Source organism: Leucopleurus acutus (assembly GCF_964270905.1).
Source record: "Leucopleurus acutus genome assembly, chromosome: 8".
Taxonomy (NCBI): Eukaryota; Metazoa; Chordata; class Mammalia; order Artiodactyla; family Delphinidae; genus Leucopleurus; species Leucopleurus acutus.
The window spans coordinates 56,608,022-56,625,969 of NC_139151.1; the positions used below are offsets into that span (position 1 = coordinate 56,608,022).

The 17,948-nt window shown below is 54.6% G+C and overlaps 1 protein-coding gene across 1 annotated transcript in view; it reads right to left on the bottom strand.

Annotated features, from left to right (window-relative positions):
• Positions 1–17,948, bottom strand: part of DGAT2 (diacylglycerol O-acyltransferase 2) — a 32,371-nt gene continuing 14,423 nt past the window's right edge. Inside the window, exons 2-8 of the mRNA XM_082844533.1 lie at positions 17,714–17,842; positions 11,823–11,930; positions 11,361–11,431; positions 5,002–5,206; positions 4,241–4,415; positions 3,220–3,422; positions 1–1,499 (exon numbers count right to left, since the gene is read on the bottom strand). Of these exons, the coding sequence (XP_082700659.1) occupies positions 1,345–1,499; positions 3,220–3,422; positions 4,241–4,415; positions 5,002–5,206; positions 11,361–11,431; positions 11,823–11,930; positions 17,714–17,842 (1,046 nt within the window). The 3' untranslated portion in view covers positions 1–1,344. The remainder of the gene's footprint in view (positions 1,500–3,219; positions 3,423–4,240; positions 4,416–5,001; positions 5,207–11,360; positions 11,432–11,822; positions 11,931–17,713; positions 17,843–17,948) is intronic.

Genomic DNA, 17,948 nt, shown 5'->3' on the forward strand with positions numbered 1-17,948 from the left:
TTTTTTTGGCTGTGCTGCAGTGGCATGTGGGATCTTAGTTCCCCAACCAGGGATGGAACCCGTGCCCCTTGCATTGGAAGTGCAGAGTCTTAACCACTGGACTGCCAGGGAAGTCCCAACAGCCACTAAGTTTTGGAGTAATTTATTACACAGCAGTTAATAACTAATACACCACACAGGGCCATGTGGGGGCCAAAGAAGCAAGGGGGAGAGGGCTCAGCAGGCAGCCCGGTGGGGGCGGTGGTCTCCCCAAGTGTCAGCGGCAAGATGCAGATGCGGCCCCTGCAATAACTCATAGAGGACACTCATTTTCATTTATTCATTTAGGAATATACAAAAGTCTGACATGGTATAATGATCTCATCAAGAGAAAACAGAATACACAAAGGACTAGATTTCCTCCCTGGCCCCCTCAGAAAGGCACAAATATATGAGGTTTGGGTTTGGGGAACTTCTGGTCTGGACCAATCTGCTGCTCAGAAGGCCAGGTCCCTCTAGAAACAGGAAATGGGACCCCTCGCCCACATCCACTACTGAGGGTGTGGGTTAAGCAAACCTAGGCCACTGAGAAGTATGTGATTTAGGCCAATGCGGGGTCTGTGCTGGGTCCATGTCATCAGCTCCCTGAGGAAAACCAGCACTCCAACCAGAACGTGGCGGGGCTTGATAATCCAAGAGAGGATTAAACTGGGCAGCTCCATCCCCAGCCTGGGATCACCGCCACCTCCATCCTCTCTCTGGAGGCCAGTCCAGGCTCAGATTTCAGAGACTGGGGCCGTGGGGGGTGGCAGAGAGGAGAATTGAGCTTGAATATTCCAGACGTTTATCCCTGAGCTCTTGAAATTGGGGACCCCTGTTGCCTCTGAGTCTTCCCCTTGGCAGAAGCAGCTGGTCGTGCAGTCAAGCGTGGGGTAGCCGGCCGTAGAGATGTTTGTATTAGAGGAAGATTCTGGCCCCTCATCCCCCAGGGACAAAGGGCAAATAACCTAACTGGCCTGAGTCACTAATGGCTGTCCTTCTTCCCCAGTTAACCAAGACTGAGTTTTCTCTGTAATTTTGGGAAGGGGAGAAGAGGGGTTGGTTGAGAAACCATAAAGGCCCAGATGGGTCAGCCACCACCTAGAACAGGACAAATTGGAAGTGAAAGAGCTTGAAACATTCACTTTTTCCTTCTTAAAAAAAGACCTAACATTGTAATGGTTTAACAAAATTATTATAATTTCTTTTAAATAACCCACAGACACCCATGACGCTTCCACATTTACAGAACAAAAAGCACTAGAGAACTTGGTAGAAAACGATTTGCAGCTGGTTCCTCCCGGAAGCTGTCCCCCGTGGACAGGCTCAGTTCACTTCCAGGACCTCGGTCTCCGGGAGGCCGAACTTGGTCTTGTGCTGGTCGAAGAGCTTCACCAGGGCTTCCACGTACATGGCGTGGTACAGGTCGATGTCCTGCTGGGTCGGGTGCTCCAGCTTGGGGGTAGTGATGGGCTCACCCACTGCAGGGATGGGGCACAGGCCTCTGGTTAGTCAGTGCCATTCGGCCCACGCTCCCTGGGCATCCACCATAACGCCGATGGTAGCGACCCTGCGCTACGTGCCAGCCGCCTGTCAGGAACTGTGCTGAATGTGCTCCATTGCAGGCTGTCCCTTTTACAGGTGAGAAGACTGGGGCCCAGGGGTACGGGAAGGGACCTGCCCAAGGCCGCATAGCCACTGAGCAGCAGATAGGATCAAGTCCAGCTGTACCCACAGTACTCAGCTGGGAGCTCCTGTGCGAGGTGTGGGACCAGGTAATGGCTTTGCTTTTGCCCCGCTCTGGGCACATCACTTCACCTCTCTGCGCCTTAGTTTCCTCACCTATCACATGGGGATCCTTCCTTACAGGGCTATGCCACAGCAATGAAAACCCAGAATCCTAACCACTAGGACACCAGGAAACTCCCCAGTTTTCCATTCTTAAGGTGAGGAGCAAACTCCTTCACGCCGTCCACTAGACCCCGTCCCTCTCCAGCCACCCTGTGCATGGAAATGTCCCCGCTGCCTCACAGACGTCAGACCTGGTATGGGATTTGTGTGTAACAAGAGTCAAGGGTGAGTCTGGATCGTGTGACCTAAAATGCAGAAAGTTGATCTCTCTGGAAAAAGTACAAAGCAAAACATCTGGCCCTGATAAGAACTCAAAGTATCTATGTGAGCTTTGGCCCCTGAAGTCCATGGCTTGCGGCCTCCATGCTCTTATGTGATCTCTAGACTGTGAACCATTAACAGATGCACACAGACACACATACTCCTACAATAGATAATTCTTTGGAATCCTCTAAATTGTCTCATATGAACGCAAAACAACACAGCTGGGGGCGAAGTGCAGCCAGTTTTTTTGCTACGCTTCTCACAGGCTTCTGCTCCAGGTATATTGATTTGCATCTGTTCCTCAAAAATCTGTACAATCTTGCTGCAGGAACCTCATTTAGGCTATTGTTTCTGACAAAAAGTCTCTTCCTCCCCTCTTTTTCAGGATAATTCCTATTCAGCTAATAGTGTAAGAGTCACAGGGACTTCCCTGGTGGCGCAGTGGTTAAGAATCCGCCTGCCGATGCAGGGGACACGGGTTCGAGCCCTGGTCCGGGAAGATCCCACATGCCGCGGAGCAGCTAAGCCCGTGAGCCACTACTACTGAGCTCGTGTGCCACAACTACTGAAGCCCGTGTGCCTAGAGCCCATGCTCCACAACAAGAGAAGCCACCATAATGAGAAGCCCGTGCGCCACAACGAAGAGTAGCCCCCGCTCGCCGCAACTAGAGAGAGCCTGTGCGCAGCAGCCAAGACCCAACACAACCAAAAGTAAAACAATAAAATTATAAAAAAAAAAAGAGTCGCCTCCTCCCTGGGGTCCATCATGACCCTCCAGAGCACCCTGCACGTCCTCCTCACACCCCCTATTGGTCTTTGCTGTAAGGAGGTCTTCCCTGATAGACTTGGGCTCTGAAAACACAGAATTGCTGAGTCCTGTTTTCTCATCTAGCACAGCTTAGCTCGTGGTCATGGAACTATCCCCTACCCCCTCCCGCAACGATCATTCCCATCAGCACCCAAACAGGTCCACGTCCTCATGGTTCAGAACATGGACATCAGAGCCAGGGATAGATCTGAATCCTAACTCTGCCACTAAACTAGCTGTGGCACCCGAGTTCAGGGTCTGGAGGAAGGGGGGCTCACCCACGGTGGTGATGGGCTTGGAGTAGGGCACCAGCCCCCAGGTGTCGGAGGAGAAGAGGCCTCGGCCATGGAAGATGCACGGGGCGAAGCCAATGTACTTCTGGAACTTTTTCTGGACCCATCGGCCCCAGGAGCCCTCCTCAAAGATCACCTGCTTGTACACCTCATTCTCCCCGAAGGAGTAGGTGGGAACCAGGTCGGCTCTGGAAGGGAGAGGCCAGGGTCTGTCATAGCCCAATCACTGGCTTCAGTTCCTCCTGGTGGCCCTAGAGGCCCCAGACGCCAGCCGAACTCCCCTCTGTCAGGGGTGCACAAGAATCACCCGGGGGACCCCAGACCACATGTCCCCTCACTGCCAGGCAGGGACAGGCCCCCTGCCCCTGTTAATGACTGGGGAGCATGTCAGGGCTTTACAATGTGGCCCTGACCAGGTCACTCTAGCCTCACTCGGTTTTCTCAAGTGGAAAATGGGGATGGCATCCCTGCAGGATTTTGCAGGAGAATCAAACGGGACCGTAGAAGTAAATGCGCTTTGTCCAGTGAAATGTGCTGAACAGGTGGCTATCCAGAATGTACCCCTAGAAAAGGTCGGAGAAATCCAAGCTGCCTAGCTCCTCTCTGCCTGTCCCCGGGGTTACCCCTCCAAGAAGGCTTCCTTGATATTTCGGGCCACAACACCCTCCTTCCTAGGAGCCTTTCGCTCTCCTAGCTGCATGACACGCTCTGGCCCTGGGGCACAGTGCTGCCTCTGGGCTTGGCTGGCCTCTCAGCCCACCTGCCAGGGCCCAGGAGACCCAGGCTGCATCTTTGCCCACTTGGCCGCCCAGCCTGAGCTTGGGCAACCCTGGCCTGAACCCCTGGGCTCCAACCTCCCCTTCCCCACAGGATAGCTAACCCCCTTCTCTGCCTTCCTGGGGTCTGGGTTCTGCCTTCAGGAGGCAAGGAGCTGCTGCCCTGGGCTGCGCGGAACTGTTGACAGGTGTGCGCATGGGCGCGCACACGTGTTCTGGGAGGCACTCACCCATGGTGCAGGGCCAGTTTCACAAAGCCTTTGCGATTGCGCAGGGTGACTGCGTTCTTGCCGGGCATGGAGCTCAGGGACTCGGCCGCGCCCCCCACCACGATGATGATGGCATTGCCGCTCCCATTCTTTGAAAGCAAGTAGTCTATGGTGTCCCGGTTCACAGGGCAGATGCCTGGGGAGTGGAGGGGGGACACACAGTCAGGGCTGCCCATGGATGCACTCCCTACCCCCTGCACATGGTCAAATATAGACAGAGCCGTGAACCTGGGTCCCAGACCTAACCCAGCCACTTGGAAGTATGGCCCCACGTAGGCCATTCTTTTTTCTGAGCCTCAGCTTACTTATCTGTAAAGTGGGGACGATGACACAAGGTTGTTTAGGGAATGCATTCATTTGGCAAACGTTCCCTGAGGTCCTAACTGTGTCATGCTGGTGCCAGGTGCTAGGGAATCCCAGTAAGTCAGGCTGGTGGGGATCAAGGTGGATGGATAATGAGAGTCATGGACGATGATTAAGTCGTGCAAAGGGCAGCACAGGGGCTGGGGATGCCCAGAAAAGGGGTCAGAGAAGGCTTTCTAGGGAAGATGTTATCCTAGTTGAACCCTGAAGACTGTATGAACAGCTCTCCCACTCAGCCCTGACCCACTGTGCCTCAGCAGACCACGTCTCCAACACAGGACCAGGCACCAGGGCACGGTGGGCTGGCTTCCTGGCCAACGGAGTGGCTCAGGCAGGGACACGCAGAGGTGGATTCTCACCTCCAGACATCAGGTACTCCCTCAGCACTGGCATCCGGAAGTTGCCGGCCAGCGTGGCCAGGTAGGGCCTTATGCCAGGGAACTTCTTGCCCACTTCTGTGGCCTCCGTGCTGAAGTTGCAGAAGGCACCCAGGCCCATGATGCCGTGGGGGTGGTATCCGAAGATGTAGTTCCTGGTGGTCAGCAGGTTGTGTGTCTTCACCAGCTGCAGGGAAGACCTCAGGTCAGAGGAAGCTGGCCAAGAGAGGAGTACTGGGGCACACCCAGAGGTAGGGGAGGCACTAGGTATGCCCTGGCCCCTGGAAGCCTGGGCCCGAAGGACTGGACTGACTCTCTCCTCCGACCTCAGACTCTCATCACTGGGTTCTCAGTGGCGGTTACTTGCAAGTCACCATTTGGACTTCGAGTCCCTGGGAAGGGCGTGGGAAACTTTCCCCCTCATTCCCCTTATTTCTCCAGCCGAACACACCAGGTCCTCTTAATTGCACTCTGCCAGTCTCCTGCATTCCCTCTCTCTGGGCCCATCCTCCTCACCACAGCCAGAGTGACTGCTCTAAAACCCCAGTGCAGCTCCTGTCACTCTCAGATCAAGAGGGATGTCCAGCTTCCACTGGCATAAAGTCCAAGTCCCTTCCTTTGGCCAGAGAAGGGACAGTGCGGCTGGCCTGAATGGAAACCTCCTTCCAGACAGCCAGACTCAGCTCAGGCTCTGATGCGGGAAGCAGAAGGACGGGCCACAGCCCTTGTGCCAGCCACACTGCGGGCAGGGGAGGTCAGCCGTACAGCTGGAGTCGCTCACCTGTGGCGCCATCAACAAAGGTGTCCTGGATGCTCTAAAGGATGACTGCCTTCCCGCCCTGGGACTGGTGGCTTGGACGGTGGGTTGGATGGTGCAAAGTTTCCCTAAACCCTGAGCAGCAAGAGGCACCGACCCAGTATCACAGGAAACATGATGGGGTGGAGGGTGCCGAGAGGGATGGAGAGGATTGGCATCTTGTTCAGAAAAACATCACTTTCTTTTAGGATTAGAAAACTAATGAATAATCAGAGAATTTTAAAACTATGGGAAAGTAGGGAGAAAATCCAAAGCACCTGTCATACCGCCAACCAGATAAACCGCTCTGACTCTGGTGAGCTTTTTTTCTACTCAAATAGCCAAATGTTCTGTTTAACACAAAACTGAGGTCATATGGTTGATATGATTTTGAAATAATTACCTCCCAAGCATATCATAGCTATTTTTCCTTATCAAAATCCCTCAGTAACATGTCTTCTCACGGCTATGCTACATGGAATAGAATTGTAATCAAACCCTGACTGATGGGCCTTTAAAAAGCTTCTAAAATTTCCCTCAGAAATAATGCTTCCATAAATACCTTATTTTTGTCCTCATGTCTGCTTGCGTTCTTGAGACAAACATCAAGAAAGACAGTTCCCGGGTCAAAGGGTATGACCGTTTTGGTCCGGTGGGCTGCCCTGCCTCTGGAGAAGTGGCACTGATGACATTCCCACCTGCCGTGCTTCAAGGTTCCCCCTGCCCCGCGCTGGTGCCAGCTGCAGCAGAGCCCCTGGCCACTGGCAGAATGTCAAGAGCCTGGGTTTTCTATGACTCCAGATTTGGGAACTCCCTGACTGAGGGAAGAACCTCGCGCTCAGTTTGGGGGGCGTGGGGTGCTGGTGGTTGGCCTCCGGGAAACTGAAATCTGAATCTTCAGGTGATGGAGGCCAGAAGGGGATGGGAGTGAGGGTGGCTGGCACCCCTCCCAGCTCTGTAACTGCCCGTACGTGTGACTGTGAGAAGGACCCCGTGTCGTACCCTGTTGCTTGGGGCATTGTACTCTTTCTCCCGTTTTGCCTTTGGCGAGCAGTTTAAAGCTGCTCAAATCCCCGAGTAATCCTTAGCTGCCCACCACACAAATGGGGAAGAGCAGCAGCTGAATCCACGGCCAGTGAGGTGGGGGAAGCCCAGCTTGACGCGCTTCGAGAAGTGGTTGTTCCGAGGTCTTGCCGCAGAGAGCACGTCTGCCCTACCGCGCTAGCTCTCGGGAAAGCCCGAAGCAGAAAGCACCCTGTCCCGGTTTCCGTGGGCGAGGAGGCGGCCAGTACCGCACCGGAAACTTGCTCCTGAGTTGATGGCTGGGCCTGGGAGCCCCCAGCACAGGATGGGGTGGAAGACCCCTGATCTGGGCCATTCCTTTGATTACAAGGTAGAGACTAAGACCTAGAGAAAGGAGTTGCTGCTTCCCCGGAGGTCACAGCAAATCATCCTCCACCTCTAGACGAGGCCACCCAGCTGTGCTTTTCCCTGGACCTGGGATACAGGCGGGCCACCTGGCGGAACCCCAGCTAGCTCTTTAAATCGTTTCCTCCCTCCCCCAAGCCTCTCTCTGGTGGGACATTGGTTAAATGAGGTGCCCTGGGGCACAGTGCAGGTTAATGGCCCTCGGTGCAGCACCCAGAAAAGGACGGGCCTCTGATACGGCTTTGATCTGTCTTCATGCCACACTCCCCTCGCCATGGGTGGACAGAGTGTCCATTCAGGAGGGAGGAGGAAGGACACTGCTGATGAAGGCTCTGTTGACATACCTGCTCTCGTGTCCGCTGACTGTTTACCCATGGCAAAGTCTCAGCCCGAGGGGTTGCCCAGGTCAGGCCTGCTGGCTGACATGAGCCTGGGACACATTCCTGGCAAGTCGCCCCTCCCACCCTGCCTCCCCGGGGAAGGTAGGGTGTTCAGATAGCCTTGTCCCAGCCTGGCACCATACAGAGGAGGAAACTCAGAACCAGAGAGGAACGAAGACTCGCCTAAGCTCACACAGTGGGGCACCACGGCAGGGGAACAAAGGAATGAGAACACAGGTCCTGAAGCAGACACAGCCTTGGTTTCTATACCAGCCCTGCTACTGACTTGCTTTGTGACCTTGGGACAGTCCCTCCTCTCTGGGCCTCAGTAGGTCCATCTGTGAAATGAGGCAGTTGGACAGATAGGTGACTATAAGCTCAGAGAATGTTTCCTAGTCTCTTCTCCAAAAATCCTGCCCATCTCTTGAGGAGAGGTGACCCGGGCACTGCCCACTCCTCTTCCAGGTAGCTGGTGGTCCTAGTGGCTGCTGTTAACACGCGAGCCCCACCTCTGCTGGGAGAAGGGATGCTCTCTGGGCCAGCTGAGCTGCCCTGGTGGCAAAGAGCAAAGAGCTTCACCAATAAGGGAGTGGGGAGGGGTGGGTGGGCACAGTTAGAAATCATTATCCAACCATTGGCAAGAGGCTGGGGAAAGGGGGTGGGACAGGAGGGTCATACACGACTCCACAGAGCATCAGCCCTGACATCAGGTCACTAAGGCCAAACCCTCCACGCACAGAAGAGGAGCCTGAGGCCCCAAGGGGCAGGGGCTTGGCCAAGGTCAACCAGCAGCAAGCACAGAGCCCAGGTTGAGGCATAAATGCCTCAGGCCCAGCTTGGCTTTGGTCCTGGTGCCTAGGGGCCCTCCCAGGGCCAGCTCACATGTGTCACGTGGCGCCAACTCCCAGCTGTCTTCTTGGAACAGAGGTGAGATAAGGGACTCGGAGTTTTGTTTTGGTTCTTCGGGAAGGGCAGAGATCAGTGGGGAAGGGTACCTGTCTGTCCCAGCACTGACCAGCGGTCATCAGGTCATCCTGTTCTGGATGGGGGGAGCTACTGGCCTTGAAGAGGTTTCCTGAGGGGCAGGCCACTCTGGGGCCTGGCCCCCAAGGTAAGGGCCCTAGCAGAGAGAAAGAGTACATAATCCCTCACCTCCAACCATAATTTACCACTTTTTATCATATGAGCAGCTCCATTTTACAGATGAGGGTAATGAGGCTCAGTGAGCTTGAGAAAGCATGCCCACGGTCCCACGGGCAGAAAGTGACAGAATCTAGCAAGATCCATTAGAGGGTGAGCCCAGCCAAGGGCAGGGACCAGGGCTGATTCTTCTGTGTCCCCATGCCCTGCAGGGGCCCAGCAGTACACGGGGAGCAACAGTGCTGGCCAGCGAATAGAGTGACAGGCCAGGACCTCAACCCAGGTCTCCAACAGCAAAGCAGAGGGAGGAAGACCCACGGGGTGGGGCTCAGTCCAGTGGGGAAGTCTGGGATTGGATCTTTCGCAGAGAAACAGGCAGTAGGGATCCAGTGGGAAAGAACCTGGGGCCTGGATTCTAGTACTGGCCTTGGCATGGAGTCACTGTGCAATCGGGACCAGTCCTTGCCCCCTCTTTGGGACTCAGTTTCCTCACCTCCAAAATGAGAGGGTTGGGTCCTATGATGCAACATCCTCCCAGCAACAACAGCCTTGGATTCCTTGCAGCCAGAGAGATGGGGTCAGGGAAAGGGAGGAGCAGGAATCCTGACCCCAAAGGTCCTGGGAAAACTGGGCTCAGGCTGGAATGGGCAGAGGGAGCTGGTCCTGTGAGTGCAGCGGAGAAATGTAGGGTTACCTGGCCACCTCCCCCAGGCAGCACGCCAGGATGTCTCAGTTGCTGACTCACAACAGCAAACATACACCAACCCGTGTCATGCACACTTCCGCATGCACACACGCTTCCTCCACTTTCAAACCCCACCGATTTCTGCTGGGTTACCTCAGCAGCTAGGGTGTGCCGGGGCTGGGGTGCTGAGTGAGCTGGATAGGCAGGTCTTTCCCCTGCAGGGAAAACCTTCAGGATTCTGCCAGAGTTACCCACAATCCACCAGCGTCACCAACATGCACCAGGGCCCAGATGCCTCTGCCCTGCCAACCTAGCTTGCAGACCACCAGCAGGGGGTGTGATAGAATGTTAACTGAAAGCCAGACCAAGCCACTTTTTATCTTGTCAGGACCTTGAGTTTGGCCCCAGAGAAGGCAGGTGCTCAGAAGACCAGTGTGGGAGACCCAGAGCAGCCAGTGGTGCAGGAGGAAGGAAACCCAGAGATCAACTTGGTCTAAACCAGCTTCATATGGGGAGACTGCACCCTGGCTTCACCCAGGGTCTGACTGCCCTGCTTTTCCTGCCTCCGTCCTCCAAGCCTGAGGGAAGCCTGAGGATTCGTCCAAGCTTATTTCCTACAGCTCTGCTGCATAGGGATGCAGCATGCTGTGGTGGGAAGAACCCAGACTTTGAGGCAAGACAGCAACTGGAATCTTGGCTCAACCCCCTATTAGGCTCATTCTGCTGTGTTACTCTCTGACCTTCAGTTTCCTCTTCTGTAAAAATGGGATAAAATTAATACCCGCCTTACAGGGTACTGTGAGGGTTAAAGGACAGACTCCTTGGGGGAAAGGGCTGGCTCCTAGAAGCCTCCCAATAAATGGAGATCCTCCCTCTCCACTCCACCTACTCACCATCTGCCACATCCCAGGCTTCTTCTCAAACTCAGGTGCTCTCATTGTCTTCCCTGCCCCTTCAGTGCTACTTAGCTTCAGGACGGAGTTCCAGCAGCAGTGCCTCCAGAAGCCTTCCCCAAGCACTTCTGCAATTAGGCTCTCACTCTCCATTCAGTGCCCACCAAATTTTCTGGGCCCTAATTCCCATGGCCAGGACCCCCAGTGACCTCCCCATGACTGACTGAGGGAAGTGATATTTCTGTAAGAGCTTCAGAAGGAAAGAAAGCCCCTCACACCTGTTGCTATCCTTGGTTCAGCCCAGATGAACTTGGACTACCTTAGTAGTATTGCTCCTGATAAATCACTTTTTTTTTTTTTTTTTTTTTTTTTTTTTTGGTTGCGCCTTGTGGCTTGTGGGATCTTAGTTCCTGACCAGGGATTGAACCCAGGCCACAGCAGTGAAAGTGCTGAGTCCTAACCACTGGACCACCAGGGAATTCCCAATCACTTCCATCTTAAGTTATGACTTTAATATTCACTGAAAGGCAGACGAGCAATGGCCATAATACCTGCTATTATACCTGCTCCTTACATCACCCAGGATCTCAGTATCTGAAACACCTTTTAGATCCAAATGCTAGAACAACTCTTGTTTCCCCAAGGAATAAACAAACTTCTTCCTTTCCCAAAATGAGGACCAATAACTATCATGTTTCCCCTTTTGCCTTGGCTGCCAGGAAGCTCAGAGGTGACCATGAAGCTCAACCACTGCAACTCTGTTGACCCTTATGGGTGAAATACTTGTATATTTTCCCCGAAGTCCTGATTTTTCTTTTTACCTGGTATAGCATTATACGTATCCTAAATTGCCTCAAATCCTGCATAAAGTGGGGTAGAGTATCAACGGATGCTCATAGTGGGAGATGTCACACGGTTCAACCCAGCACATGCGGTCACTGTGCAGGGGTGGGTTAAGGCTTGAAGTCAGATTTCCCATCCATTCCCACCCTCCCAAGATAACACCCACAAGTCTTTACCTGGATGGGAAAGTAGTCTCGAAAGTAGCGCCACACAGCCCAGTTTCGGACCCACTGTGACCTCCTGCCACCTTCCAGGGAACAAAATACAGCGTTGGGAAGGAGTAGGAGTGGGAGAGAGTGATGTTCAGGCAGAGCCACTGTGAACCCCTGAGCTAGGTGACCAGCACCCTGTGCAGCATCCTCCTCCCTCCCCCTGGGCCCCTTTCCAAGTTCATTCCCTCACGTTTTGCAAACCCTGGACTGAGTGTGAGCTCCGTGAGGACCACTATGTGACCTTAGAGCCACTATTAACCTCCCCCCTCCCCCCCATCCAGAACCACAGCCTGGCTTAGCCCAATGCTAGTCACATAGTAGGTGCTAAGTAAAAAAGGGGTAGCACCCATGATGAGGAACTTCAGCTTGTGCAGGAGGGAGTGTCCCGAGGGCGAGGGGGTCGGGCAGGGCGACTTGTGCTCGTACCTTTCTTGGGAGTGTTCCAGTCAAACACCAGCCAGGTGAAGTAGAGCACAGCAATGAGCCAGCAATCGGTGCAGAACGTGTACATGAGGATGACGCTGCAGGTCACTCCTGGGGGGAGGCAGAAGGCTCCCGGTCAGGCCTGTCCTCCCTGGGTGGGCTTCAGTCCCCTCTGGGCATGGGGTCACCAAGTGACTGAGTGTTTACCATGGCACTAAGCTAGGCACAGCTGGGGCCCTGGGCAGAGGGGGCCCACAGCCATGGCGGGGGGCAGGGTGGGGGGGCAGGGGAGGAGCCGGCTCACGGGGACACGAGCCTCATCTCCTAGGCTCTGATGGGCTGTCCCGGCATCGAGGGGCACGTGGGCTCCATGTTGTCTGGGCAGCAGTGCCAGAGGCGGTGGATCTCTTGAGAAGCTGTCCTTAGAGCTGTTCTTTCTGCCCCTCCTGGCATGTTCTCCCCACCCGAGTGTCCAGCATAGTGACTGTGGACGAGGGGAGGGACCTGCCAAGTGCCTCTATGTCTCAGGACTTGGGATGAGTCACTGTCTCAAGTGTGGGGCAGCGTGACTTTTACCCCATTTTAGAGATGAGAACACTGAGGCTCCAGGGGGAGGTAACTTGCCCAAGGTCACCCAGCAGGAATGAGGCAGAGCCAGGATTCAAACTCAAGTCTGACTATTAAGTCCAAAATCTGCACCAGGCTTTAGAGATTCACTAAAAATTAGAAGCCCCAGACTGCCACTGGAGGGACCAGGGGGAGTGGGACTCCTGCCCCAGGAGGAGGGCTGGCCCCCTTCCAATATAACCAAGCACCAGGCAGTCCTAGGCCAAAGCCCAGAGCCCATCAGTCCCTCTCTCAAAACCCCCAGCAGGACACTTGAAGACTCCCTGGGACCAGCTTCCAGTGGTCCCTTTATTCTGGGCCTGCCGGCCATAAGGTTGAATAACCTGGCACAGAAAGCCCTCATCAGAGCTTCCATCCTTCCAATTTTTACCGAGCCTTCAAGGCTAAGCTCAGACCTCACCTCAGGAACTGTTCTCCGGTATCATACTGTCCTCCCACACGGACCTCTCACCTCTGAATTCTCCACACTAGCTGGGTCACATCTTCTTTGCCCCCTGTCACTTAGCACAGGACCAGGGACAACAGGTACTCATGCTTGGGAGAAGCATGGCCTCCGTCCAGCATCCCCTCCACTGCCTAGGAAGGGGAGCCAACCCTGGTTGTAGGCACACCCTCTGGCGGGCGCTGCACTAGTCACGGGAGCTCTAGGGCTGCCTGGCTTTGCATTTCATGCTCTCTTCTTCCCACCGTGCTCAGCCTCCTCTGGTTTCCCGAGGGAGAGGGGAGGGCCGGACACAGACACTCCATGAGGCTAAGGGCAGGAAAATGGTGGTCCCTTGTCATCCACAATGCGGTCCTGTTCTAAGCCTCTGAGCTAGCCTCTCCCCAAGGTAGCTAAAAGTGGTACAACTATCTTGGGAGAGGCGGTGAACATAGAGTGGCCAGGTGTCCAGTTTTTCAGGACCAGCTCAGGAGTGTGATGTCACAGACAGGGAAGGTGAGTCTCTAGGGAAGCATTTGCAGCCTGTAAAACCCTGTTAAAGGCAAACTGTGAAGTACTGGAGGCAGCTTGGTGAATGGCTGTGACTAAGTTAAGACCACTTACAAAGTCACTCACATTGTTGAGCAGTTTGCCTCTGGTCCCCATTCTTAGGCCTAGAAAAGGGGTCACAAGCCCCCTAGACTCCACAGGTATCCAAGCGCCTTCAGCGGCCAGATGGGTGCTCCGGGTGGGCCTGGGCAGGGCCATGAGGTTCAGGCTAGGGTCTGAGCAGCCGGGAAACCCAGCTGCCATCAAACGCCTAACTCTGGCTGAGGGGTAGCGGGACCAGAGGGGGCAGAGCCCCAGGCTGCCCTGCCCAGATGCCTGGGCTCTCTGGGAAGGTGGGAGTCCCCACCCACTGTCCTCACTGTGGTGCTAAGGCAGCCTGTGAGGAGGAAAGAGAACAGATGGAGGGTCCAGAGACTGCATTCTAGTTCTGGACTTCCTCAGCTGGGGGGCCCCGCTCCCTCTCACCCCTGTGTGTCCACAGCCCCTATCATCTGTCTCATCGTTATCTGCGTCCCCCATTAGACTCCTTCCAGCAGACGGCCCTTCAGCCCCTGAGCTCCTTGGGAGCTGGAACCAGGTCAGATGAACTTCTCCAGCCCTAGCAACCAACACAGGAAAGGTTTATTGAGCAAAAATGAATTACACCCACCAAACAACCTGCCTTCTCAGAGTCTAATCCCAGTACTATGAACAGTGGGCTCCCTGATCTATCCCTGTAGATCACGCGGCTGCAGCAGGACCCAACCCCCCTGGGGCCAGGAGATGCAAACAACTTCTGGCTCCACATGCGGAAGGTTCAGGACCCACCTTTACAATCACCCCACCCCACACGTCATGGTCAAGCTGATGATTCAAAACTCTGCCCCCCAAGGCCCGTTAGCGGGCAGCCTATGGCTGCTCACTGCAGGGACGCAGCAGTGGAGCCCAGGAAGAGCACGGACACGCTCTTCCATGAAGCCGGGGCCCTGCCGCTCACTGGCCACGGCCCATCCCTGAGCCTCGATTTCCAACAGGGTATTGGGAGGACGACATGAGATAGTGTGTGAAGAGGACTTAACACAAAGATAAGTGTCCAACCTGGAGATCCATGGACTTGGATAGGGAAAAAAACCAACATCTTAATTTTCACCCATCTCTTATAGAAATTTAATGTTTCCTTCATTTATGTACCAGACCACGGTAGTCTTAGCAGCAGTCCCTGTAGGCAGTGACGCCAATAGAAACCAAAAGTGTTTCCGTATCACATTCATGGCAGTTGGGGATATCTTGAAAAATCATTTATTCTCATCACTAAAGAATTATAGTGGGGGCTTCCCTGGTGGCGCAGTGGTTGGGAATCTGCCTGCCAATGCAGGGGACATGGGTTCGAGCCCCAGTCTGGGAAGATCCCACATGCCGCGGAACAACTAAGCCCGTGAGCCACAACTACTAAGCCTGCGCGTCTGGAGCCTGTGCTCCGCAACGGGAGAGGCCGCGACAGTGAGAGGCCCGCGCACCGCAAGGAAGAGTGGCCCCCACTTGCCACAACTAGAGAAAGCCCTCGCACAGAAACAAAGACCCAACACAGCCATAAATAAATAAATAAATAAATAAATAAATTTATTTAAAAAAAAAAAGAATTATAGTGGGATTTCCCTGGTGGCACAGTGGTTAAGAATCCACCTGCCATTGCAGGGGACACAGGTTCGGTCCCTGGTCCAGGAAGATCCCACATGCCGCGGAGCAACTAAGCCCATGCGCCACAACTACTGAGCCTGCGCTCTAGAGCCCGTGAGCCACAACTACTGAGCCCGTGTGCCGCAACTACTGAAGCCCGCGTGCCTAGAGCCCGTGCTCCACAACAAAGACAAGCCACGGCCATGAGAAGCCCACGCACCGCAAGGAATAGTAGCCCCTGCTCGCCGCAACTGGAGAAAGCCTGCGCGCAGCAACAAAGACCCAACGCAGCCAAAAAAAAAAAAAAGAATTATAGTAATGATTATGCCTGCTGCTAGATCTTTTTAACGTAATAACAAAAAAGAATGTGTCACTGTATGTGGAATTCGATGTCTTAATGTGTACGTATCTATATTTTAATACCATTGATTTCCTTTGAAATCCAGTGTACTTTGTAGTACACATTTTAAAACTCTGAATGAGGTTTATAGTCTTTACCAGATACCAGAGGGATCCGTGGCACAAAAATGGAGGCGAGTCACTTTGCTCGAGAGGGAGGCCCGTGGGGCCACAGCAGCCTTTGCAACTCCAGGCGAGCGCCTGCCAGTAGATGTGGGCGGCGGCGGGAGCGAGTGGCCAGGGCTGCTCAGGACGATAATTAGCAGCAGCTCAGCACACCTGCCCATCCAAGCAGGCTTGGCTCCCACCTACGCAAGGGCTCGGGAAGATGCCGGGCTGGTCTCTGGGCCGTGGTTAGGCTCGATTTATTATTAACCTACAGCTTGGGGCCAGTCCCTGCCACATGCTGCACGGGTTGGGGTTCTACCAGCTGCTCAGTGCCCCACCAGCCAAGCCCCGACTCCCTAAGACAGTGGGATAGTGGTGGCTTCTGGGTGCAAATGGGGACTAAGGGAGCTGGTACAGCAGACTAGGGAGGGGCTTGGAGGCTGGAGTCCATGGGGTCTTGTTCTGGCCCCATGACTTCCTTCTCATGTGATTCTGGGCTAGGCTCTTCCCTCACTGGATCCCTGCTTCTTATCTGAAAATGGAGGGGTTACACGGAGCTCTCTACTCCCGGGATTCTAAAATTTGGCCAAGCAGGCCAAGTTGGAGGTTTGAGCCCTCAGGGAGCCAGTTTAATTTGCTCTGTTCCCTAGACCAGTGTTTCTTTAACTTGTTGAGGCCCATATGCCTCTGCAAAAATCTGAGGACAGTGATGGTCCTTCACCCCAGAAAAATGTGAACATACTTTCACATATAATTTTGCGCCTAATTTTAGGGGTTCACGGAACCCCCTAAAGCCCGCTCTTGGGCCTCAAGGTGACGACTGGCTATTTCAGACCAGGTCCACTAATTCCGGACTCCCTGGTGAGTGCTCTGGGCTTCCGCTTAATCCTTAACTCTGCCTCTGAATGAGCTTCACCATCTCGGAGAGTCACGGAACCTCTGTGAGTCCCTATTTCCTCACCTGTGAAGTGGGAGGTCAAGGAAAGACAGACACATCAAGTGCCCGGTCCACTGAGGGGGCTCTATAGATAGCAAGCCCCGTCCCATCCCTCTGCCCCGCCGAGGGAGGGAGGGGCAGCTGCTGCCCTGGAAATGTGGTCTCAGAGGCCCCCACGCCTACTGGGAGCACGCGGCTCAGCACTGACACGGTAATTTCTGATGATCCCCGTTGGCCTGAACGATCCTGAGGAGTGGGCTGTCCCGAGGGACTCACTCTACAATGCTCGGCAACAGGTCTGTCTGCCCTGAGGTGCTGGGGAAGTCACTTATTATGCTGAGGACACTGGGGCCTGGGGAAGAAGAGAGGCTGCTGGGAGAGCAGGGCCTGACCCAGGCCGGGGGCCCTTTCCTCCTCCTGGACAACCTATGGTACCCTGACCCTGGTCTGGATGGCAACCCAGGGGACGGGGGCACCAACCTGGACCTGCCGGAGAAGCAACCAAAGCACTGAAGTGGGAGGTGTTGAGACAGACAAGGAGAAGCCTTGAATGGGCTGCAGGAAGCAGCTGGGGACCGTGCTCAGCAGAGGGTGGATGAGGCCTGGGCGGGGGCTCTGAGGGCGCTTCCCGACAGCAGCTCCCTACACTGGGGGCCCACCACGCCCTGGCCCCGTGCGACATGTGAGACAGCGTTTTCCTCACGTTCAAAATGAGGAAACTGACTTTCAGGGAGTTCAAGGAACCTGTGTAAAGTCATAGAGCTTGTTTGTGGTGGAGTCAGGACTCAATCCCAGGACCACACCACCCGAAGGCAAAGCAACATACCTGTGGGAAAATGTGTGCTGGGAGGCAGGGCAGCATGTGGGAACAGCACACGCTTTGGGGGTCCTATAGACCTGGACTTTGGACAAGTTACTTACTTGTAAGTAAGTAACTTTGTGTGACTTTGGACAAGTTACTTACCCTCTCTGAGACTTGCGCTTTCTATCTATAAAATGGGAAGCATACCACCACCTCCCAGTGAATCTTGGTGAGTCCTCATGCGCGCCTGGGGTAGAGCACCTGATCGGGGACCCAAAAGGTGGGAGGTGCGAGGACGCTTTTACCCCTCACCTCTCCAACATCTGCTGGGGAGGTGGCCCCTGCCTGCCCTCACCCTCTAAGCCCCGGCTTACCCAGCATGAGGAAAGACAGGACCCACTGGAGTACCGAGATGACCTGTAGCTGCTTTTCCACCTTGGACCTATTGAGACAAGTGATGGAGAAGAGGTCCTGGAGGGCGGAGAGGATGCTGGAGCCAGTGCCTGCGACAGAAGAGAGATGTCAGCCTGTCCACCCTTCCCTCCAGCCTCAGAGTCCCCATGATCAAGCCATCTCCCACAGACACCTTCCTAGACACGAGAGGTGCAC